This window comes from Callorhinus ursinus, unplaced genomic scaffold (genome assembly GCF_003265705.2).
Source record: "Callorhinus ursinus isolate GAN/ISIS: 27379988/994484 unplaced genomic scaffold, GSC_fseal_2.0 scaffold2, whole genome shotgun sequence".
Classification (NCBI taxonomy): Eukaryota; Metazoa; Chordata; class Mammalia; order Carnivora; family Otariidae; genus Callorhinus; species Callorhinus ursinus.
Genome location: NW_027397064.1, coordinates 27,573,001 through 27,596,919, shown reverse-complemented (window position 1 = coordinate 27,596,919; position 23,919 = coordinate 27,573,001). Strand labels below are relative to the sequence as shown.

The window sequence follows — 23,919 nt, the reverse complement described above, 5'->3', positions numbered from 1 at the left end:
AATCATAATGGTGCAGAAGCAATGAAGGAGCACCTGAAATTTTCTTGAATTTTCCCAGAAAGTAATTTGTACTGTAAAAGCTATTTAAACTACAGAGAAAGCACAGAGATCAGCAGTTTTTAAAGTGACTCCTGGGCTCTCAAAAGTTCTTAATTGGCATTTGTAAAGGGTTCTATTAGCTTGAAAATATATGAGCATATTGGTTTGACTACTACTGCTTTAATAAAGACTGTAATTTTTACTTAAACCATGTAAGTATATGGTAAAAATATTATGCTTTCCTTTCAAAATTCCATTTATTCAGGCCATATCTGGTGTCAAGAAACAGAAACCTATTCCATCTGAGCTAAAGTAAAAGTGTGATTTATTGTAAAGATAATTATCCCAAGCAAATGCAAGGAGAAAGAATATACAGCCAGATCTTATGAAGCTGGTGAACCTGACTCGCTCTGAAGACCTCACAGCAGAACTGTGTGGCTCTCTCTAAGTCACTGCCTTTACCATGATCCAGACACCAACTTACTCAGCCATTTTTCTCAGTGCAAGTTTTTTGACACTGTGAGAGAAAATCTAATTGGTTCCCCTTGAGTAAGGTGTGTTTATTTTAGTCCAATCAGTTGAAGCCAAGGAGGTAAGAACAGCCGAGCAAACATGGCCACTCATGTCCATGCCTTAGGTATGGCCTGTGGGGGGAAGCAGTCCCTCTTAGAAGCATGTACAGGCAAGGATGCAATGACTGACCATTGTATTTTAATGTAGTTTAAAAAAAACAGCAATTGACACCAAACTATATGAGAAAATGGGACAATAAGCAAACCTATGAGTGAATTCAGGTAACACAAAATGATTGAACTCAATCTTTTTGTGTGTGTGCAGTCACGTTATTGTCTAGCATAATGTTATCTAAGATGGAAGTCAATCTTGCAAACTATCTCCAACCCCATCTGCCCCCCATACATCTCCAGAAATCTTCTTATGTATCACTGTACAAAACTGGGTCCCATGCTTGCCCCCAGACCAGGTGGAGGGGTGTCTTCCCTAAATACACGCATTCATGGGTCTTTTCATATTTATTACACCACCAAATATCTTTATAGTTGGTCTAATTTATCTGTTGCTCTTCCACACTTTTGTCTTCAGAATCTGTAAAAGGGGGAGAATGAAAAGGTGTAACTATTTAAAAATCCATTAGTAACCTATGTTTTTATTAGCTTTTTGTCTGCTCTCCTCTTTCTTCTGTTTCCTGGATTCCTGTATTCAATCTGATTCAACTGAGGGAGTATGTGTGAGAGGGATTCTATCTATGAGGGACATCAAACCACAAGACCATCATTAGATCTTTTACATACAGCAAAACTAAACTCTGGCCTCCCTCCTGACCTTAATCTATTTCTACTCGCAGTGTTGCTTGGTTCCTTTACTTCCCATTCTGAATTTTGCTGCTACATGGTCAGTTCCATTTCTTCTCTTGGCCCTGCTTCTCGTCTATGTACCAATTCTAATTCCCCCTAGTTAGCCCCACTACAAAGCCCACCATCCTATACATTTTCAGAATGGAAGGTACCATGGATTTGTTCATTTTATTGGACATTCAAATAAGAATGTGGAGGCGTGGGTGAATATCCTGACTGGTCAACCCCGAAGAAGTCTCTATCAGCCTGGTTTTTAAAAAATACCATGACAACTATGCTATAGACTTTGAAAATCTGGACTTGCCGATATATCTGTGTCCATTTCCTTACTTATTCATTCTGAAGGAAGGATTCAGTTGCCATTGACATAGCCCTGGTTATAAATGTAGGAAGGGAGGTTCCAAAAGTGTCAGCAAACAAAGCTGGGGATGTGACGGGGGGAGGGTTTGAAAAGAATTATATCTGGGGGACACTTGATCTCTTCTACCCAATTCTATTAATTGAATAAGAAAAGACTAGTTAATGTTTTGTTTCCCCACCTACCATTTATGGCTTCTTGACTGTATGGCTTTTCAGAGATGGGTTGAGGAATCAGATCTAAAAGATCCACTGGTGTAAACAGAGAATGGGCAGAACAGAGATTTTAGTATCTAAAGCACACGGATTTTTGAAGTTAGTCTAATTTTCTCCCGCCCTGTTGCTTCCACTCCAAGTTTCTCTGAATGCCTTGTTCTTGGGAAGCTGCAAGATGCCCGATCACTTTTATATGGAGTCTTGAGAACTGGACTACATTCTCCTGACCACAGCGTCATTCCCTAAGACCCGACAACGTGAGTCATGACCATTAGCAGAGATGGTATGTGACTCAGTGGACTTAGTGTCTGACATAACCAGGTTTTTTTCCTCATCTTGGATTAGATCAGAACACATTCTATCTTTATATTCTGAAACCAAAATTAGATAAAACATATTGGATTTAGAATATAACTAACAACTATGAAATGGTCTAGGTCAGTGTTTTTCAAAGTTGGTTGACCATGACTCACAGTAAAAAATGCATTTTACATTATAGTTTAGTATGTGTACTTGTGTGCTTACAATAAAACAGAAAAAAGTTACATGAAATAGGACTTACCCTTTTCTTATCTTTTTTACTCATCTTTGTTTTTCTTTTCTATTCTAGTGCATTGGGAAAGAAATCTGTTCTTCTCACTTACTCTTTTCTTATCATTTTTATTCCAGTTTAAGGAAAAAAATGCCAGTTCTTAAATTGATTTCATCACCCACGATTTTTTTTCTTTTTTTAGTAGGCTTCACACCCAGCATAGAGCCCAAATGGGGCTTGAATTCATGACCCTGAGATCAAGACCTGAGCTGAGATCAAGAGTCAGACACTTAACTGACTGAGCCACCAGCCACCCCCCACAAAATTTTTTTACGACCCACTGAGCCCACACTGTGGAAAGCACTATCAAGTGATACTTGATTCTAAAGCTCATTCAACACATAGCCCCTCAAACAACCTGAAATCAGCCCCATTTTCTCTACTTTATCACCACTAACCTTCTTTAGTCCGTGTAAGATTATGACTTAGTAGAGGGTCTAAGAATCTAACAGTTTAATTAACAACTTGGATCGTTCTGATGCCTAAACTCTGGAATACATTCTCTACAACTTGACTTTTTTTCAATCATGCTGGAAAGCTGCCAGTCACCTTGCTCATGACAGATCTGACAGTTTTTTCTCAGTTCTCTCACAAGGGCCTTGGAGCCCTCGGTCATTTTCTTGAGTATTGCTCAATACCAGCTGGGCCAACTGGAACAACAGTGCTGCACCCATCCTAGAGATACTATATAAATATCTATTCTGTCTGAGACTGAGCTCACCACAGTCCTCTGGACAGTGATTTGGGTGGCTCCATCATCTTCTAGGGGGCCAACGAGAAAGCCAGGTTAGTTCCTTAAGCCTAATAGCAGCCATTTCATGCTTGTCTCGCCACCCACCAGCCATTTGGCTGAGCTCTCAACCAACCAAACTAGAGATGACCTCCATGCGCCTCTTCCAGTTCTACTCATCATTTTGGGATCCTCTGCTCTAGCCCAGCTACTCTGTTTATTGTCTTCTGAATACAACTTTAGACTGCCTTGGGTTCACACTTCTGGTCACGCCTTGGCCACCTGAAATGCTTCCTCTGCCCATGTGTCTTCTTCTGGTGGGACACCTTTCACAGCTTCTCTGACTCCTCCACCTGCAGGCTTCTTTTTCACTACGTGACATGAGAAATTTCTACTCATCCTTCCAGACTCAGGTCCCATGTCACTTCTACTTGAAAACCTTTCCTAACATTGCTGTCCCTATCAGGAGACCCCCAGTGTGGTTCCATTATACCTGGCCTCTCTCTACATACCACTTACTTCTCAACAGGGTAGGTTGTTTTTTTTTTTTAAGATTGTATTTATTTATTTGAGAGAGAGAGAGAGAGAGAGAATACACAAGCAGGGGGAGGGGGAGGGGCAGAGGAAGAAGCAGACTCCCCGCTGAGCAGGGAGGACATGAGGCTCGATCCCAGGACCTCAGGATCATGACCTGAGCCAAAGGCAGACACTTAACTGACCCCGAGCCACCAGGCCCCCCTCAACAGGGTAGTTTTTGATTGGCTTTGCTGTTTCCCATGCTAGACGGTGAGCACTTTGAGAGCAAGAACAATATTTGATTTATGTTCATGTCCCTAGGACCTAGTGTGGTTTCTTTCTTTCTTCTTTTATTGCGCTAAAAACATATAACATGAAATCTACCTTTTAAACATGTTTTTCAGTGTACAGTACAGTATTAACTATGTATACATTATTGTACAATAGATCTCGAATATTTTCACCTTGTGTGACAGAACCAGCAGAGTTTCTGAATAAATGATCATTTCATTATCTTTAGCCATCTTAAGTCCCAACTAGATTTGAAGATACGACAAAGTCTTCTTCATATATTACAAGGAATTCTCTTTTCTAGATTATTTATTATATACTCTCTTTCCTTTTGACCTGTATTGCTTTGTTTTATTGAGATTTTTAACTCATTGTGCGTCTTGGCATTTACTTCTTCATATTCTCAGGGCTCCTTTCCCCAGACATATCTGTGTGGCTATAACTCTGTCACTGTGTCTCCAGTGTCTCTCACAGTGACCAGTATACAGAAGGTGCTCAATGAATATCTGTTAATTTCCTTCAAAATTTTAATAGATTTTAAATATGATCTGATTTTTGAATATAGGATGAAGGTGATAAAAGATTTAATTTTCACCTTGTGGCTAACAGATGATCAAATTCCTTCCTTCAAAATTTAGTGTTAAGTCTTAGATAAAAAGGACATTTTTTTTTTCAATTGATATACCTACCATCTGAGACTCTTTGATTTTCCTGGTTGTTGTATGTGGTAGGTAAGCTGGTCTTTTCATCGCTTTTGGCTATGTCAGTCTCTAAAAGTCAGGGAATTAAGTATTAAATTAATCAAAAAGATTAAACAAACCTCATGCATGAATCACCTCATTGATATGCTAATAAGCAGAGACCTCCAAACTGTGCAAAATTCTGATTATTTTCAATGCCCTGATCTTGGAATCTCTGGAACAGTGTTTTGGGCAAGGTCTGAAGTTGACAGAATCAAGATCTATATCTATATATCTATCTAATCTATCTATCTATCTATCTATCTATCTATCTCTCTATCATCTATCTATGCCTTGACCTTTGTTAATGAAAACAGCATAAAATTAGGTTATTCTCTTTCACCAAACCCGCTATAATGCAAGTATTACGGAAAATTTAGGACTAACTACCAAAGGAGCCAAATTTAGAATGACTTCTTTATAGCCCATTCTCAGAAAAGGAATTTGCAGCTCTACTCTGCAAAAGCAGAAAGCCACACAGAGAACTTCTAAACTCTGGGAATAAAACTGTTCCAGTGAAAACCAACTGCTCTTCGGACTTCTGTGTCTATGCCCTTGGAATCCATGCTGCCTTTGGACTTTATTTGCTTTTGCCCATTCCTGGAACCAGATCTGAATTCCCAAAGCCCAACTTCTGCCCAGAACCTCTTTTCCTCGAGGCCTGGTCTCTCTGCCCTTTCCACACTGCCATACTTTGACCTCACTAAACCCTGTCTGGTCTGGACCAAGGACAGTCTTCTGTCCCTGCCAGGTTCTTTTTTACCAGTTAATTCATTGTAAGAGGCAGCAACTGTTTTGATTGGGTGGAATCTGTACCATACTAGTTGTTAAATATTTTCAATATTTAGAGATCAAAAAATTTGATAGCACTTCCTTGTGAGTTTAGTATTAGAGAAACTGCCAGTGAGAAAAATAGGCTTGTTAAATGTATTGTTTTTTTTTTTTTTTAGCGATCTAAAAGTAAATGGAATGTTGTGGGTTGGATTGTGTTCCCACATTGGAGTCCCAATCCCTGATACCTGTGAATGTGACCTTATTTGGAAATAGGGTTTTAGCAGATTTAATCAAGTTAAGACGGGGTCGTACTGGGTTGCAATGACTGGTGTCCTTTTAAGGAGAAGAAACAAGACACACACGGAGAGAAGACCGGCACATGAAGACAGAGGCAGAGATTGGAGTGATGCAGCTGTAGCCCAGAAGAGGCAGAGAAGGGTGTGTCCCTAGAGCTTTCCGAAGGACCATGGCCCTACCAACACTTTGATTTAGATCTGCTGGTCTCACTTATTCACTAGAGAGTAAGTTTCTGTTGTTGAAGCCACCCAGTTTGTGGTCATTCATTACGGCAGGCCTGGGACATGAATACATATGTTACACACAACATTTATAAGGTCATTGTGTTTTTAAGATGTGATTTCTTTAGCATTCTTATGAGATGTTTTATTTCGAAAGACACACTGAACTTGGCAGTTTCTTTTGTCGATAATTTCATTTAAAAGTGATAAAGTGTGGATTATAGTTATCAATATTCAATAGCGATTCAGTTTTAACAAATATTTTACAATTTTTTTTCAAGATTTTATTTACTTATTTGAGAGAGACAGAGAGCATGAGAGAGAGATTGAGAGCACGAGTAGGGGGAAGGGCAGAGGGAGAGTGAGAAGCAGGCTTCCTGCTGAGCAGGGAGCCTGATAGGGACTCCATCTCACGACCCCGGGGTCATGACCTGAGCCGAAGGCAGATGCTTAAATGACTGAGCCACCCAGGTGCCCCACCAAATATTTTAATAGTCTTTTAGTAGCAGCTCAATAAAACATCACATTGAAAAGATTACCTGATTGATAGGGCTGAAAACTGATCAAATCTCCAAGTGCAACAAGTTTCTCCTGTTGAAAAATTTCATAATCAGAGAAGTAAGTGACCACAGTTGCTAGCTTAATCAATCAATCTTCAATAGAAAAACACTTCGGGTCTTGATTAACAACAAATATTTTTAACATGCCAGATATTATGTAACGTAATGAGTAGTGTTCTTCTGTTGATTTCTTCAAAGTCTTATTGCCTCCTGATTGTTTTTAGGAAGCGGATGCAAATTGAACCCACAGAAAATCGGTGTGGGTTCCTTGGCCCAGAGGAATCAGTTTATAGTCATTATCAAAGTCAGTGTTCTTATATCTATTCAGACATTACCTGAATGAGATCACTTGTCATTCTGGTCATTATTTGTTCACTGATTTCAGTATCTTTGAGATCTGTAAGAACTACCCAAGTTCCATTCTCAAATTTTACAGGCATAGAAAAGACGATCCCTTCAGGAATACCAAACTGGCCTGTAGTGAGCAAATAGAAAGCAAAGCAAAACAAAAGCACTCAGAACAATACACCCTTCATATAAAGCATTGTAGAAAAGGACAGAGATCGTATGTGATTTTTAATGGTAACAGTGAACTAAATTTCTGAGAATTCCCCTCCTGGGAGGATTGAAACACCTACTCTAGAAGTATTGACTTAGCATCTCTCCAAGTTCTGACAACTCTCTCTTCTGTGTTTCTCTCTGAAAGAAGAACCACTACTCCCTCCTGTTACCCCTCCTGTCTGCTCAGGCTTGGTTCAGACCCCGTGCCTGAGCCTCGGGGGCTCATGTCTTTCTCCTCCATTTTGTCTAGACTCCTTTTTTCTGCCCCCTGTGGCCTTTCCTTCCCCCTCACTGGCCCAAGACCTCAAGACATTTGTTCACCTGGCCTACCCTCTTCTAGCCTGCTGTGGTGGTCCCATAGCTGCGGTGTGAGGCCTGGGGTGGGAGAGGGAGGGGCTGGGGAAGTTGATGATTTCCCGGCAGCTCCCAGGGCCCAGTTTGGATGTGTTCCAAATTAAAAGATGGACAACACTTACTACTACTAACTATGCAATATTCAGATAGAATTGTCCCCCTGCCTTTTGTGCCTCAATCAAATGAGAAAATAATTCTTGCCATTCTAGTCATCAAAAATGCTGTCAGTAGAACAAAAATGTGAGGATAGTCAAGAAACCAGGATCTAAAAGGCCTTTCCTTAGAGGGCATCTGAGGTTCTCTGTTCACTCTCTTTTTTTTTTAATCTGCAAAGAGCCAGCCTGATGGGTGGACAACATACAAGAGTCTACCTACATGGTTTCAGGAAGACAGTGATGACCTGCTCTTCACCTCCAATATTGCATTGTTTATTGGTGAACTCCTACAGAGATTAAACTGTTAACAAATAAAGATAAGGTTTTAAGTGCCTATTACACTAAAAAGGTAACATACTGATTTGATTCACCGTATGCATTAAAAGCGTGCTCACGCGCCTTACTGCGATTGAAACAAGATTCCCTGAGTGTCTAACCCTGAAGTAGAAGCAGGAAGACTCAGCCAAAGCCCTGCCCTCAGGGTATATGCGCTCGGACACAGGGGACTTAACGAAATTAACCACGCCACCAACAAGGACAGGCTGGAATGCACTCCCTGACAGAGGGCCAAAATGCTGTTCACATACAGAGGAGAGACAGATGATTTCTGACTTGGGGGATTTGGGAGATTTCCTTGAGCTGCACGATGGTCACTGGAATAACAGGGAGGATGGTGGTTCCACTAATAACATAAGGAACACAAGAGGTAGATCAAATTGGAGAGGATGACCATGAGTTCAGTTTGGTGTATGTCAGCCTGAGGTGACAGCATGGTCCAGGGGACAGTGTTTCATAGGCTACTGCTCAGCAGAGAGGCGGAGGCGGGAAGCTTTAGCAGCGAATGAGTTTGCACAGGGAGAAAGTAAAACACAAAGGGAAGAGATGCTTTAGATAGAACCCAGACAACACAGAACAACTCTTCTCTCTTTCCTACTCTTCAAAAATGTAGAAGTCCTCTGAAGTAGTTTTTAGCAGATGACAGCGGTAAGGTTGTAAAAATGCATATACGGTATTTGCAGCGGGAGAGCAAGCTTTCCACATTCCCACGGGTGCCCGAAGATCTGCATCCTGATGTATCCTTCATATCCTGACCCTGGATCTTCGCCACCGTGGCTCCTGGGGGATGTTCTATCCACACTAGTCTGCCAGGTAAACACTACTCAGACTTGAAGGCTTCCTGGGGGGTCACCTCCTTATTGAAGTCCATCCTGATTCTTCCGGCCATCTGCCTAAAACCAACCTTGCCTTCCCTTCCTCACCTGGGATACAGTGAGAACAGCTTAGTGGAACTCTGGAGTTTTTGTAGCTGGCTCTTCTTCCCTCTGCCCTAGGTCTGAAGGCAGCAGCTGTGTGTGTGTTCCCTGCACATTCACACAAAACATTGCAGAATTTCTGAATGGCTGAGTGAGTGCATGAATGATAAGTGAGTATGGAACTGTGGAAGTCCAGACAGCTTACAGACCAGGTAAGGCAGAAGGCAGGGACACAGAAGCAGGGGTATGAGGCATACAGGCAGGTTTGAAAGTAATACAAAAAAACCCCCAAAAAACAAAAAACCCAGATTGACCTTCACTTAGTACTCCTAAAGACACGATCTCCCCAGGCGGTGAGCCATGGTACCAGTATTTCAATGTAGTGGCTATACTGTGTGCAGATAAGATGGCTCCAAATTGTTTTCCTGTGGCCGTCAGCTTTTTAAGAGTTTCCACATATTGTCTGTTTACCCAGTCACTATAAGGAGAGAAAGAAACGATTTTACAATGGAGGGAAGAATGGGAATAAAAGAATGTTCTTTGGGTCAATGGATCTCAGTATAAGAAATCATCTCCATAAAAGAGAAATATGCCTTCCTGTGTACCTTCCTTCTTCAAGCTTCTTGAATCCTGCAAAAAGTCAATCGACTCCTGCTATCTTCTTCACGGAACACTCCATCAAAAATGAATGATGTAATGTATGGTGATTAACATAACAATAAAAAATAAAAAAAATTCATAACTGCAAAGTCAAATAAATTGGGCGTGGGGATTGACCAGTTGGGATTCTGCGGGATTTTCTGTATTTTCAATAGAGTGCATAAACAAAGGTAAGTGTGAACAATGCCAATGCCAAGTCATTTTGGTTCAAAGATTTCTAAGATGATTTAAAGGATTATAACAACTATTATACATGTATCCAACATTGCTAGTATACTTGACTTAAAAATATACCATACCTATCAAAAATCAAGCTCAAAACAGGCCGTGAGTAGTTAGGAGGTCCCCAAATAGCACTCTCATATCTGTAAACCTTGGCTTTTCTCAGATCAATGTAGTTATTTCCACTAATATTACCCCAAACTATCACATTTTTGATACCTATGAAGAGAAAGAAATTTAAAATTAACATAAGAATGAGCATTAATACAAAAAATTGCCTGTAGTCTATTTTTTGTCTGTGTGTTGTTTTAGGATTGATCTTTTTGCTATAAAAGGATCTAAGTTTATGCTTCCCCCGAATGTACAAATGACATGGATGACTTACTGAATCATCAGGGTTCAGCAATTCCTAATCATGTTCATACATAGGCCGTATGAGTGAATTCAAGAAATACTGAAGTGCTCCCTGAAAGACCTTGCTACTGAAAATTATACCACTGGTGTGGTCCTAACTTAACCACTCTGCTTGCCATTAGGAGAACTTTTTATCTGCTTTGGTTCTGACAAAGGTTCTTGATTCTAGACTGGAATAGAAATTTGGGCTAATCACTTAACCCCCGGATGGGTTTCATTTCCTGCAGAAGGAGGGTGTTATAATAAGAGGACCTCAGGAACAACCTAATCAACAAGTAATTGAATTTGCTTCTATGTGTAAGGTACTTTTAGGTGGAAGGTTTAGGAGGAAACACATCAGCCCAAATCCTTGCAACATTCTGGGGGTGGAGGGGAGTGGGTAAGAAAGCAACTACTATACAAAGTGATTCGCCCTGTGAAGGAAAATAAGAGGACAGTGGTTAGAGAGAAATAGGGGTTAAAATTTAATATGATTCTAAAACTGTGGCTCTTCTAGGAATGTTGTATCTGAAGTGAAAATAAGTAATTTTATTGATTTATTAACTTATTTGTTTAAAGAGTTAATTATCTTTCAAAGTCATACCACTTCCTACTGTGATTAAATTCTCTACTGTTGTGCATGAGTTAAGTTTGATGTGTAGGTTTCAAGTAACAGAATATCCTTCTGACTTGGCTTAACTAGGAGGAGCTCACTTTTCTCAGGCAATAACAAGTTGAGGTAGGCAGTAACACTGGTGTTGCTCAGCAGCTCAAAGATGCTATTCTTTTGGCCTGCCTGTCATGGTCCTAAAACGGCTGTAGCAGCTTTAAGTATCACACTCTCACATGGTTGTGTTCAAAGGCAGGCAGTAGGGAGGAGAATTTTTCTTATCAGACGTAGGGCTCCATATAACTCTGCCAGAGAAAACCATAGTGGACATCTGCTGTTTTTCCTCCTAACATTTCTTCCTACTGTTTTTCTTTAACAGCATCCCGGTTTTCCTTTAAATAATTACCTTTTCTCAATTTCAGTCCATATGGTTTGGGTGGGGCTGTCCTCACCCCTCAGGTCTATCAATAGGCAGGAGTCCCAGATTCCAGACTCCTGGCGATGACGATTGATTTGGAGATGGGCAAATGGCCCAAGCCTGGCCAATGAGATATTATCCTGCTCATTTTGTACATTTGAGAGAGCAAGCCCTCTTTCTCCTGGGGTGAGCTAAGTTATGAATGTATGAGCCTGGAGACACCAGTGGTCACTTCGCCACTCTGTACAGAGAGCCTGCATGGGAAGCAAACCAATGCTGAGGAAAGCGGGGCCGAGCGATAGGTCAAGAGAGAGTGCAAGCCAGTCCTGACATCATTGTTGGAGCCCCAGCATCCATTTATGTCTGAAAAAAAGCTCTCTCTGTCTACAGTCTACCGTCGCTTTGAGTGGACTTGCTGTCACTTGCAGCAGCAAGAGTTCCAACCAAGCCAATGCACATGGCCTGAGAAACAGGGTTATGTGTGAACTGAACTCAAGGGACATCCTGGAAAGATCTGCCACCCTCTTGGCATCTGGACTCTTCACTGAATGACTCTCCTTGATGGTTTTCTGATTTCAGGAAACTGGCTTTGTTGGTGCAGAGTCTCTCGTTGCTGCTTTGCGGACCATTCCCATTGACCTCTGTCCCTCCAAAGTCTCTCTTTCCTTTACCCAATGTTTCTCCATTTCTCTTTCTTCTGCTTCTCATATGCTTATTGGCTTTGGGTCCAGGAGAGCTTACAATTTATGGCACCACCAGACCCACAGGAGAGCAGCTTTCTGGTTGAAAGCCCCCACCTTGTTTTAAATTTTATAACACTGCCTCATCTTAGCACTTTGATCAGCGTTATCAGAAATCTTTTGTGAGGGCACCTGGGTGGCTCAGTTGGTTAAGTGACTGCCTGCGGCTCAGGTCATGATCCTGGAGTCCCTGGATTGAGTCCCGCATCGGGCTCCCTGCTCGGCAGGGAGTCTGCTTCTCCCTCTGACCCTCCCCCCATCTCATGTGCTTTCTCTCTCTCTCAAATAAATAAAATCTTAAAAAAAATCTTTTGTGATAAAGCAGTGTCTACATATCTGTATATAAGGTTGGCACAGAGATAAAGTGATTAGAAAATGTTTTTCTTTCCTACTGAATAATTTTATAGCAATTTGGCTAAGGTAATCACTGAACCTGGGGGTGAGGCACTGAAGATCTGTGTGTGAGAATACCAGAAGTGATGGTTCTAGGGCCTCCCTGTAAAGCAGTGGGTGATACAGCTCTTGCTATAATGTAGGGGCTTCCTGAAGCCCTTTATGGCCCCGATTTAGAGCACGTGGGGCTCACATTTCATCATCTCCCTATTGTCTTGAGGGAACGCCTCGCACCTCCCTGCATTTTCATGGGCTTTGTTGCGCCTGCTCCAACTAAAGGCACGGACATCTAAAATTTGTTAAAGATGATCAATGTTCTCAAATACAGCACTCCCCTTTTAAATACAACAATCCATTTTCTGATCCAGTCTCATCCTCTCGTGGTTCTGATGTCTACCAGTTCCAAGACTAATTGGGGGCAGAAACCGATTAGACAGCAGAATCCTGCGGACAAGTTTAATGCCCTTGCACATGTTTACCATCACATCAGTGGGAAGTGGGGTGGAGCCACTTACACACATCCCTGATGATTTTTTTTTTAAGAACACTGATTAGGGGCAGCTGGGTGGCTCAGTTGTTAAGCGTCTGCCTTTGGCTCAGGTCATGATCTCAGGGTCTTGGGATCGTGCCCCGCATTGGGCTCCCTGCTCGGTGGGAAGCCTGCTTCTCCTCTCCCACTCCCCCTGCTTGTGTTCCCTCTTTCACTGTGTCTCTCTCTGTCAAATAAATAAATAAAAATCTTTAAAAAAAAATAAAAAACACTGATTACCTTGGTTGACTATTATGGAAAATTGAAATATTAGGTTTCAAATTATAACTAGAAAAACAGAAATCTTATATTAAACATTGGTTTAACTTTTTAAATGATGGACAAAGACAGCCTGTCATGAAAAATAGTAAGAAAAAAACGTTCACACCGTAGTCAAATCACACAGTAGGGAGTTCTTTTTATCTGCTTCCTACTTTCTATTCCAGACATCCAGAATAATCCTAAAGGGGTACGGTGTTCTTCCTAGTGGCTTTCAAATCACATTGTTGAAAAACAGAAACAGACACAGAAGCTCACTCACATGAGGAGGTTGTTCTCAGTTTTCTGGCCAGCGCAGCTCTAGCTTGGCCTTCCACACCCAGTGCCACGGCAATGATGTTGTGGGCCACGTTTGGGGCGTATCTCATAAGCAAAACGGTTTTAAGATTCACAAATGTTTTTCCTCCCACAATAACTCTGACAGAATCGTGAGCATTTTTCTCGATCAGGTATCCATAGAGCCTACACAGAGGAAGCCTGCTTCGGATGTAGTCTTCTAGAGTGTATACCTCCTGGTCAGTGTTCTCATCCAGGATGATGATCACATGGGCCTGGAGGAAGGCGTCCTCCACTCGGGTACAGATGGAGATGCTTCGGAGCAAGGGGGCCACCAGGTCCCGAGTTTCGGCCACGATAACATGGAGATTTTCTTCTGCCTGCTTATTGTCAAATAGATTCAGGCTAATTTCCGTGTGCATTCCAAACACTTCGCCACTTGTCAAGATGGGAATTAGGTTGTAGCAGGCAGGGACAGATGCGCTAATAAAAATGCAAAGCCGGATTATGAATGGTTAAATCTTTTGCTCCTGTTAAGCTTTTACTCTTAATAGATATTTCTGCAGGTGCATTAATAGGGTGGTTTAATATCTTAAATAGGTGTACACAACCACATAAGACTTTTTAAGGTGAGGAAGCAAAAGTTGAGCAAAAATATTCTTACCACTAATCCCTTGCTCTGGCCATCTGAAAACAAACCCCAAATGAGAAATGTACCTGTTTAAGAGATTGTCAAATAAAATAGAATATGCAGAAAGCAAAATTTAAAAAGAATGGTGTCATAGTACTCTAATTACATGTTGACATTTTCTTTCAAAAAGGAAAAGAAATAACAAGTTTTATTTAACCATGGCTCTTTTCTACTTTATACCCTCGTCTACAAAGTAATGACTTTTTTTTTTTTTTTTTTTTTTTGGAAAGGACTATCTTTTCTAAATCCTTGCAAAGAAGCCTCGGATCAGCATAGGCTAGGCATCATGTATCTGTACCCACAATCCGGCAAGGATCTGGGTACTCAATAGCTTGGCTACCAATCGACAGGTATAATGACCCTGACAGGGGTTTGGAAATGCACCTGGGCATTTTTGATTTTCACAATGGGTTTAGGGAGGGGTTCAATGAAGGTTTCAACAGTATCTGTACCATTTTAATCCTTTAAAAATATCTAAAGGCTTTGTAGTATTTATTAAATCTGGGTGTGAGGTTCATGTTTATGCTTATTACATCATTCTTAATTCTTTCCTGTATTGAACTATTTCATAACGAATAATTTTCCAAAGGAACATGACTGTTAGGATACATGCAGGTGTAGTAAGAAAGAAGGACAGCGTGAGAGACAGAGTGAGGGGTGGGGAGGGAGAGGGAGAGCAAGGACAGCAAGAGACACCGAGAGAGAGATGGAGTGCAGAGACAAAAGGTGCTAGTGAAGACTGCTTGTACCCACGACTGAACGCGGTGAGGAGCAAGAGAGGAAAAAAAGGAAGAAGGAACAAAACTCAGGTGTAGTATAAACCCTGGCAGGTTTGTTTTCTGCTTTTTATAGGTTTTGGTTGCCGAGGAGGTATCCACTTTAAAGATGGCTGTCTGCAGCAAACACGCTGCCAGCCACACCGCTAAGGAGCCAGGGGCGGCTCGGTTTTAGAGATCTCTGATGTCAATAACCGGCCAGCCGGGCCGCTTGTTTTTTCTCTTCCCAAGCTTTAAATTTCTACTCCTAGGTTTTAAATTCGGCAGTACAGAGTGAGCCCACAAAACCTAAGTCCCCCACTCTCAACCGCAATAAAAGCAGAGCCCCAGGGCCTTGTGTGCTCACACGTTCTCTCTCTCTCTCTCTCTCTCCCCACCGGTGACTTCACTGTGTGGCTCCAGGGGTGCCATGTCATTTCCAGGATGTGTAAGTAACAAAACCCCTTCTCCCCACGTTTCCTGATGGTTATTGCTGAGGGGGTCTTGCCAATGTAGTAAGAACCACAGGCTGGTCCAGCCACAATATTGGTTACTGAGGCGGGCACACAACACGAGGTCAGCACTAGCAAGTGGGAAAGAAAGGCAGGGCAGCAGGCAGTGAGACTGGAGTGGGGAGAGGAGAAGGAAAGCAAGGGAATGGGAAGGAAGGGCAGCAAGGCAAAGAGCAAGAAGGCAAGCAGCAGACAGCATGAGAGACACAGAGTAAGGAGACAAGAGCTGGAGATAGGGTTGTCAAACTAACGATCTTTGCTATACATTTGCTCTTAGATTTCATACGTGTGTGTGCATACATACACCTATAATCTAAAACTTAAATACGGAGCTATATTGGGGGATACATAGGTATATATATATTCACATATCTGTACATGTACATATCTATACATACGAATCTCAAACTTGACATTCAGAGGTTCTTCCATCATGGACTTAATCCCACCTTATCGTCCTTTCTAAATATAACACCCAATCTCATGAATCGTGGAGTTTGACTGTCCCACCTGGTGATCCAGACCTGCAAAGGGTGGATGAGATCTTTCTTGGTTTCTTCCTCCAGTTCTTTTTCTATATGTGTCTCCAGGTTCTCTTGAGCAATTATCTTCATCAGCTCAGTAGTCATGCTAGAGGTGACACCGTAGTAAAGCTAAATATTAGGAAGAAAAAGTCAACACTGACAATGATTATAATGGAAAGTTCCTGTTTTTAAAGCCAGAATAGAATAAAGAAAGCGGAGATAATACTTTGGAAAGCAAGACATTTGGAGAACAACGTGAGAGAATGGAAATGTTTTGAGCAGACAAACCAACTTAATCCATATACCTGGGCGTATTCCAGGAACTCGTTATATCCTCCCAAAAGCAAGCCCTCTCCTCCACGATCCAACAGCTCTCTCCATATGATGGGGGACTTTTTGTGACTCCACTTATTCTTCTCACACAGGTCTTTTAACCACTCCTATTGAATGATACTCCAAGAGAAGTCATCCATTGAATCTGTCTCAGAATTCAGTTCCATACTTCAGAATTCAAACACGAACTAGCTTGTTTTTTTTTTTTTTTACTACCACTGAGTATACATAATAAAATTTAGATATCTTTACATTGTAAAATGTAAATAGAGAAAATAGTGGTGAGTGAAGTAACAAATTAATCAAATACGAAAGACTATTCTTCAAATTTGCTGACCAAATAAAGGTACCGAAAGTTGCTCTCTTTGTCGAGGAGACGGAGAATGCAAGTGGTTAGCTTAAAAGAGAAGCCAAGTCTTCCAACTTAGCTGATTTCAAAAAAATTCAACTGGTTCTTACCTTGCTCTTCTATGTGAGATACTTCCAGTCTTAGGGCCACCTAAATTTGATATTGCTGTCCAAATATGTGGGTATAATTTGTCATCCGGACCGAATTAATGAGCTAAAAGTTATCTGTGGATTTCTAATAGTAATCATTAGAGAAAGTTTAAATCATCATCATCTGGTTTGTGTAGACCAGGCCTTCTAATGACAAGAGCTGAGTAGAGACAGAGAGCAACATTCTTGTGAGTAAAGTACATGACAACATTCTTGCCATTGGAGGCATGTGTAATGAGGCTACCTTACACATAAAATCTTAGAAACTAATTTCTCTCGATGATGTTGAAGATCTCTCTATCTTCCCTTAAAGCAAACAATGCTGCTGTGAAGATTCCATCATGGTTCCCCTAGTCATTGCATAGCCTAGCCAGTTAAGTGCCGGGCCTCTGAAGGAAAGGGACTCTGCCCCAAAGGACCTTCAGCACTAAGGGGGGCATGTTGATGTCTTGGTAGGACTGGGGGAATATGTATAGGACTGGACCCTGAGGGTGCAGGATCAAGAGTGGAATATAAAGTTGGGCAAGGGAGAATTTATCAATATAAATCACTCTTCTGCAACTCAAGGGTACATATCCTGGCAAGCACCTCAGAAGACAGTGGCAACACGTTGCTAGGATGGCTCTCCAAAGCTTGGAGAAAGTGATGGTTCACGTGAAATGAAACAGAAATGCCAGAACATCCACAGAAGACAATGGAAGAAGGAATCAAAAAGCTTAGAAAAATAGGCATGCTGGAGTGGATATGCTACTATGGAAGGCGGGAAACCTACTCGTCCATTATGCTCTCCAGAAGGGCCTGGAGGACACTACATTCATCAAAATGATAACAACTGTACTGGTGATAGGTTCTCAGCATCATGGAGAAGCCTGGTGTGGCTGTCCATCCTAGGCCAGGGCTATCAAAGGGCATGCTGTTATAGAGCTGGACTCCCTGATAGAGTCCTGAAATAAAAAGAGGCCAGGGGCAGTGCCCACCAGAGAACATCGACTGTGATAAAAGCATGGAACAGCCCAGCAGATAAGGTCACTTAGCTGAAGGCACAATGGGCTCACAAAAGAGACAGAGGTTATGCTACAGCCCTAGGGAACAAGCCACCACTCACCAAAGTTGATCGAGCCATTGTTGCTGCTAAATGTCCAATGTGCTGGCAACAGAGACCAACACTGACCCCCTGATAATGGCATTATCCCTCAAAGATCCTAACCAGCCTCTCGGTGGCAAGTTGATTACATTTTACCCCTTCTACCCTAGAAAGGGCAGTGATTCATCTTGACTGGAATCAACATATATTCTGGGCAAAGAGCTGCCTTTTCTGCTCATAGGGCTTTGGCCAGCACCCTGCCCAAGAGCTTAGAAAATGTTCAACCTAGCAACATGGGATTCTGCATAACATCACTTTGTACCACTTTGGTGGGATTGGGCACGTAACCATGGGATGCACTGGCCCTATTATGTATCACATCATCTGATAGAGGGATAGAACAGTTCACTGAAGGTGCTTAGAGGTTGCTACCTTGTAAGGATAAAGCACTGTCTTTCAGGATGCAAATACACCATGAATCAATATAGTGCTTTCCCCATTAGGTGAAATACATGAATCCAGGAACCGAGGGATGGAATTAAGAGTGACCCAGTGACCCACTTGGAGAATTCGTGCTTCCCCAAGCCCACTTAACTCTAGATTCTATGGGTCTGGAGGTTCTAAATTCCAGAGGTGCCAGGGTGTTTCTATCAGGAAGCATTCCATTAAACGTTAAGCTATGGTTGCTGCTTGGTCACTTTGAGCTCCTGTGCCAAGACAGCAGTCAAGGAAAGGAGTTACCATCCTGGAAGCAGTACCTGGCCCTGCTGATCAGGGGCATGTGGGCAGGAAAGAGTATCTGGCATCTAGGTGACCCGCTAGGGCATCCTTGGTACTGCCTTGCTCAATTTTGCCAGCAAGCATACGTGTGCCGCACTCACATCCAGTTACATCCCGGGAGACCAGGACTCAGACCTCCGAGAATACAGGTCTAGGTCATCACACCTCAGAAGTCAACTAGACCAGCAGAGGGTGAGGGGGACTGACATTGGATCATAGACAAGAACGGTGATGAGTGTCAGTTACAGCCCTAAAATGATATGCAGTGGAGACCGTGGTTCCTTTCACTGACCATCCTCTTGTCAAGTTTCCCCAGGGAAAGATGCCAACCAGAACCCCAGAAGAGCTGCTCGCAGATGGTATGAATTTATTATATGGAGCATGTAGATCCGAAAGGCACAACAACTGGTGAGCTGTAGCAGATTCTGTCCTATGTCATCCAGATTCCCCCTTCACGACCAAGACACTCATTCCCTGGGTCACCAGGTGTACTTACTGCTGATGGCTCAGTGCTGAGTCTCTCTCTAGGAACTGACCTCAGAGAGGTTCCCTTGCCTAGAGTTAAGTCCCCGCCCAAGAGCAGCCTGCATCCAAGGACTGTTAGTTGTGTCAGTACAAAAGCCCAGCCCCCTGACCTGTATTTGGGGTATCTCTGAAGGGCCACCCCAGCTTCAGAGGTCAGGGCTGGCTGAGCCCTCTGTTGCAGCGGCACGGTGGTTCAACCTCTCCTGTTGCACAACACTGCTGTCCTCATTCCTTCCCAGAGCATTATTCGCAAGAGCGCCCCCTGGTAGAGGAAACTCCTTCCCCCAAATCTCTGTTTGTGGGGAAACACAGTCCCAAAGAAGGGTATTTCAAATAAGCAAGTGCCTCTGTCGTTAGAAATCAAATGAAGGAGAATGAAAAGTTAAAAAGGTTAATACAGGTTACCTGGATTCTTGGGAGAAAAAAACAGCTAAATTTATTCTACTGATTGGTTAGGGCCTCATTTGTTTTACTAGGTACAAAGGAGAAAGCATATAATGTTCTGAGACTGCTAAGTAGGAATTAATTCTATTGGTGTTAATATATCAGTAGTACATGAACATTCATTATTGGAAGCCCATCTGATAACACTGGCTAATATTTCATTAAATCAGAACACATTTCTGTGAGTGTGTGAGTTTAACAAACAATAAAGGTTTCTTACCTCCCAAACATGAGGATGTTGTGTAATTTTATGTACCCGAAAATCAGGAAGATTCTTTTGTAAGTAGTCTGCTAGGAGTTCTGCTTTAGCATAATATGGGCAATCTGCTCTACCTAAAAGAGTTCAAATTTTCAACATTTTCTTATATCACACAGAAACTATCATGTAGTTGTATTTGGCATATAATTACAGAATTAATCATATAGTTACGATATATTTTATAACATAGAATTATAGTATTAAACTGCCACCATATAAACTTCTGATTTTTATAACAGTAGTAAAAATAAAATTATCTCACAGGAGGTCAGAATCTTAAGTAATAAAACGTGGGAAGAAGAAAAGGCGATTGGCTATTTACTCTCCTCCAGGAGTGTGCCAGACTTCACATTCTCAAAGGGGTTGCCATGCTACTAAGCATGAACTATCAATAATGAGCTAGTCATTAGTAGCCTCCAAAAGGCAAAGTGTAAAGTGAGGAGTGGTGGTAAAATCACAGGTAGATTTAATATGTGTTGCAGGGAGTGGCACTAGGCGGGGAGGAGAAGCAGAGAAAAGTCTGGGATAACTCCTAGTTTCTGGCTTGGGTAGATGATCCTGTACTTACTGAACAGAAACCACAGGTAAGACGTTTAATTGTAGATAAATGCAGTTGGAGGTATGTGCAGTTTATCTAAGTGGATAAGCCCAGGAGGTAGCTGTACCTGTAAGTCTGAAGTGCAGGCCCCATGTAAGGGCTTAAGAGACAGATTTTGCAGCCATCAACACACAGGAAGTTAGAGCCACCAGAGTAGATGGATTGGGTGGGTGTCTGATGGGAGTTGGAGGGGCAGGGGCCCAGTGCAGAACCCCCTCTGCAACAATCTTCCCCAGTTACTCCCCATCATGACTTCCTCCACTTCATGGTGACTTCTAAATCATCAACCCTCTCAACCACTCCCTGTTAGCCTCCCTGTTTAGTTCAAATCCATGGTTCATGAATTCAAACCACACTCTAGCTCATGTTTTAAATTATCTTGCCCCACTATGTTTCTGGCAAATCAGCCTGGTAAAAGCCTTTCACCCTGGATGAACGCAGTTACCTGCCTTTTCTGTTTCTGGGTTCCATCTGCTGCTAGGCACCCCTGGAGAAACATGGGAGAAGCAAGCAGAGAGGCGCCATTATAAATTCATGGTCGCTGGCCTCAACTGGCCTTCAACCCTGCCTGGAGATTCTTCTATTTTCCTTATCAGCACTCTCTTCTGTTCTTCACAATTTCCCTTCCAAACGTGGCCCACTTCTTGCAAACTTCTTCCTTCTCTCCATTTTCCCACACTGTCAGAAGAGATAACCTTGCCTTTCTACTTTACAAAACCAAAACCAAATCAAGGGCACCTGGGTGGCTCAGTTGATTAAGTGTCTGCCTTCAGCTCAGGTCTTGATCCCAGGGTCCTGGGATCAAGCCCTGTATTGGGCTCCTTGCTCAGTGGGGAGCCTGCTTCTCCCTCTGCCTGCCACTCTCCCTGCTTGTGCTCTCTCCCTCCCTCTCTCTCTGACATAATAAATAAATAAAAATCTTTAAGAAAAAAAAGAGTGATCTAAAAACAAAACCAAATCATACAAAAATGTTGTCATTTGGGAAATCCCCTAACCTCCTGCCATCATACCTACAAGCCTGTCTGCATCTGGACTCATCCTTTCCTTCTTTCTCCTATTCATGGAAGATGGCTCCTACCTCCTGTTCAGCTCTAACCTCACTACTTAGGCTCTGAACACCACCCTCTTCCTCCTTCGGAACTGCCACCAACTCTGCTTAATTGGTTAACCTCTCTTTTAGCATCTTATCCCTATTCTTAATGGTCCTTTTCCATCCTATTTAAATACAGTCAGGTTACATTTAAGTTTCTCCTGTCTTAAGAAACAAAAAGCCTATGTCCCACTCTAGCTATTGCGTTCTACCTGTCTTCTTCTATTAAAACTTCTTGAGAGAGTTCTCTACACTTAACCATCCCCAGTTCTTCACTTCCATTTGCTTCCCATCCCCTTGCAATCTGGCTTTAACCACAGTTCTCTAGAGGGGTATCAAGGACCTCCATGTCACTACATCCAATGGATACATTTTGATCATTTTCTTGTTGGCATTTGCCTTCTTCTATCCTTCTGAAACACCCACTATGGTGGTGGTCATTCTTCAGGTTTTCATCCTACTTCTCTGGTCATTCTCACTATACGTTGTAGGTTCTTATTCCTTTATTGATCCATTAAAAGGTTAGCATTCTTCAAGGCATCTTCACACTCTATGCATTCTTTCTGGTGGATCTCCTCCACTCCCTGGGTTCAAGCAGCAATCTGCACTTCCAGTTCAGAACTATCACCTTATCTAGATGTTTATACTTTCCTGTATTTTTCCATTTCCCTCTGAATGTCTCATAGGCCCTCAGCATGTCTAGTACAGATTTTGCCAAAACTCCCCCACCGAATTTGCTCTTCTCTTATGTTCAGTTATTTAAGAGAATTAAGAGTATCCAGAGTATTAAGCCTACTTTTCCACTTTTTTTTTTTCCATGACTCATCTACCCATTTTTCCAAACCACTGGTTGGAAATAATTTTAACTCTTTCTTCTCCCTTGCCTTCCTCCACCCAATGAGACATTTAGTTCTATGAATTCTGCCTCCCTCATATCGCTCTAGTCCATTCAATTCCTTCCATTTCCACTGCCCACCATACTAGGCCAGGCCACCACTATCTTCCTCCTGGACTATTGCAACTAACTGGGGTCTTGGCATCTAATCTTTCTCTTACCATAGAGAATACCATTCAAATAAAATGCAAATTTGATTATGTCCTCTTCTTCCAAAAGCCTTCTGTATACTTTAGATAACGTTTGAAATACTGAACATGGCTCACAAGAATCTATATCTAATTCTGGCCTCAGCCTACGACACTCTCTTTCTTGTACCCTTTGCTACAATCCTACTAAATCTATTTCCATTTTCTAGCTTTCCTCATTCCAACCCCAGCACCTGCCACGGGTGCGTTAATCACTCTCTTCTTCCCTACCTCCTTCTGCTAGGTAACTCTGCTTAAGGATCTCTGCTTGAAAAACCACTCCCTCTGGGAAGCCTTTGCCTGACTAAAGGCTCCTGCCACTGCTCCTATAGAACTGGCCCTGTCACTAGCCCACATGTAACATTCTTTGTAAGTGTCTCTATCACTGCCTTCCCAGCATATAGTCAGTCAGTGCTCAAAAATGTTCTTCTGAATGAATAAAGAAGCAAAGGAAATAGATTTCCAGGCAGATGGGAGATGTCAATTGTGTTAATGCATCAGAAAGTTCCAATAAAGACTGGACAGCTTCTGTAAAAGTCACTGGTGACTGATGAAGGCCATTTCTGAAAGGAGGCAGAAGTAGAAGCCAGACTGAATGGAAGAAGTAGCTGAAGATACAAAAGCAGTCTACTTTTTCAGGAAACTTGCTGAGAAGGGAGGGAGGCAGGTATAATCGCCTGTTGTTTTTACTAAGACCCTTTAGTGGTTTTCCGGATGCCAGTGACATTTTCCATCCTTTTCCTCCATTTGCTGACAAAGGTGGGCTCCCTAAAATGCAAACCCACTGAGGATACTCCTGCTTAAAAAATTTTTAAGACTCATTGCTTTCAAGATACAGTTCAAACACCTTTGTTTGGGGCACTTTAGGTGCCAGGATCCGGCTGCGGCTTCCATTCTAGCCCCAGGTCCAGTCACTTCCTCCATATCTAGTTTCTCCATTAGGCCATGAGACTTCTAGCTGTGCGCCTTTATCTGGAATGGCCTCCCTATTCCAAACCTTCACAAAATCAGCTGCTGCAACACCTCCCAGAGCCCTGTGCACATTTCCCTCATTTCATTAATTACAGTGGATCAAAATTACTTGTTTACATGCTTCTGTACTCCGTGAGACTGAAAGTTCCTCGAAGGCCCAGGTATATCTTTTCCCCCACCGTGTCCCCAGTGTCCGGGAGTGCTTTGCAGAGGACCCTGCCC

The 23,919-nt window shown here is 42.2% G+C and overlaps 1 protein-coding gene across 5 annotated transcripts in view; it reads right to left on the bottom strand.

The window, feature by feature from the left end:
- Positions 1 to 569: 569 nt before the first annotated feature.
- MDH1B (malate dehydrogenase 1B) overlaps positions 570 to 23,919 on the bottom strand; it is a 23,759-nt gene continuing 409 nt past the window's right edge. Inside the window, exons 2-12 of one of the 5 annotated variants that reach the window (XM_025892706.2) lie at positions 19,916 to 20,028; positions 16,337 to 16,471; positions 16,018 to 16,160; positions 13,536 to 14,032; positions 9,989 to 10,130; positions 9,344 to 9,507; positions 7,042 to 7,181; positions 6,686 to 6,737; positions 4,804 to 4,884; positions 1,956 to 2,021; positions 571 to 1,143 (exon numbers count right to left, since the gene is read on the bottom strand). In XM_025892706.2, the coding sequence (XP_025748491.1) occupies positions 1,103 to 1,143; positions 1,956 to 2,021; positions 4,804 to 4,884; positions 6,686 to 6,737; positions 7,042 to 7,181; positions 9,344 to 9,507; positions 9,989 to 10,130; positions 13,536 to 14,032; positions 16,018 to 16,160; positions 16,337 to 16,471; positions 19,916 to 20,028 (1,574 nt within the window). In that variant the 3' untranslated portion in view covers positions 571 to 1,102. Of the gene's footprint in view, positions 1,144 to 1,955; positions 2,022 to 4,803; positions 4,885 to 6,685; positions 6,738 to 7,041; positions 7,182 to 9,343; positions 9,508 to 9,988; positions 10,131 to 13,535; positions 14,033 to 16,017; positions 16,161 to 16,336; positions 16,510 to 19,915; positions 20,030 to 23,919 lie in introns of those variants that run through there. The other 4 variants (XM_073879511.1, XM_025892715.2, XM_073879520.1 and 1 more) reach the window with 4 other exon arrangements.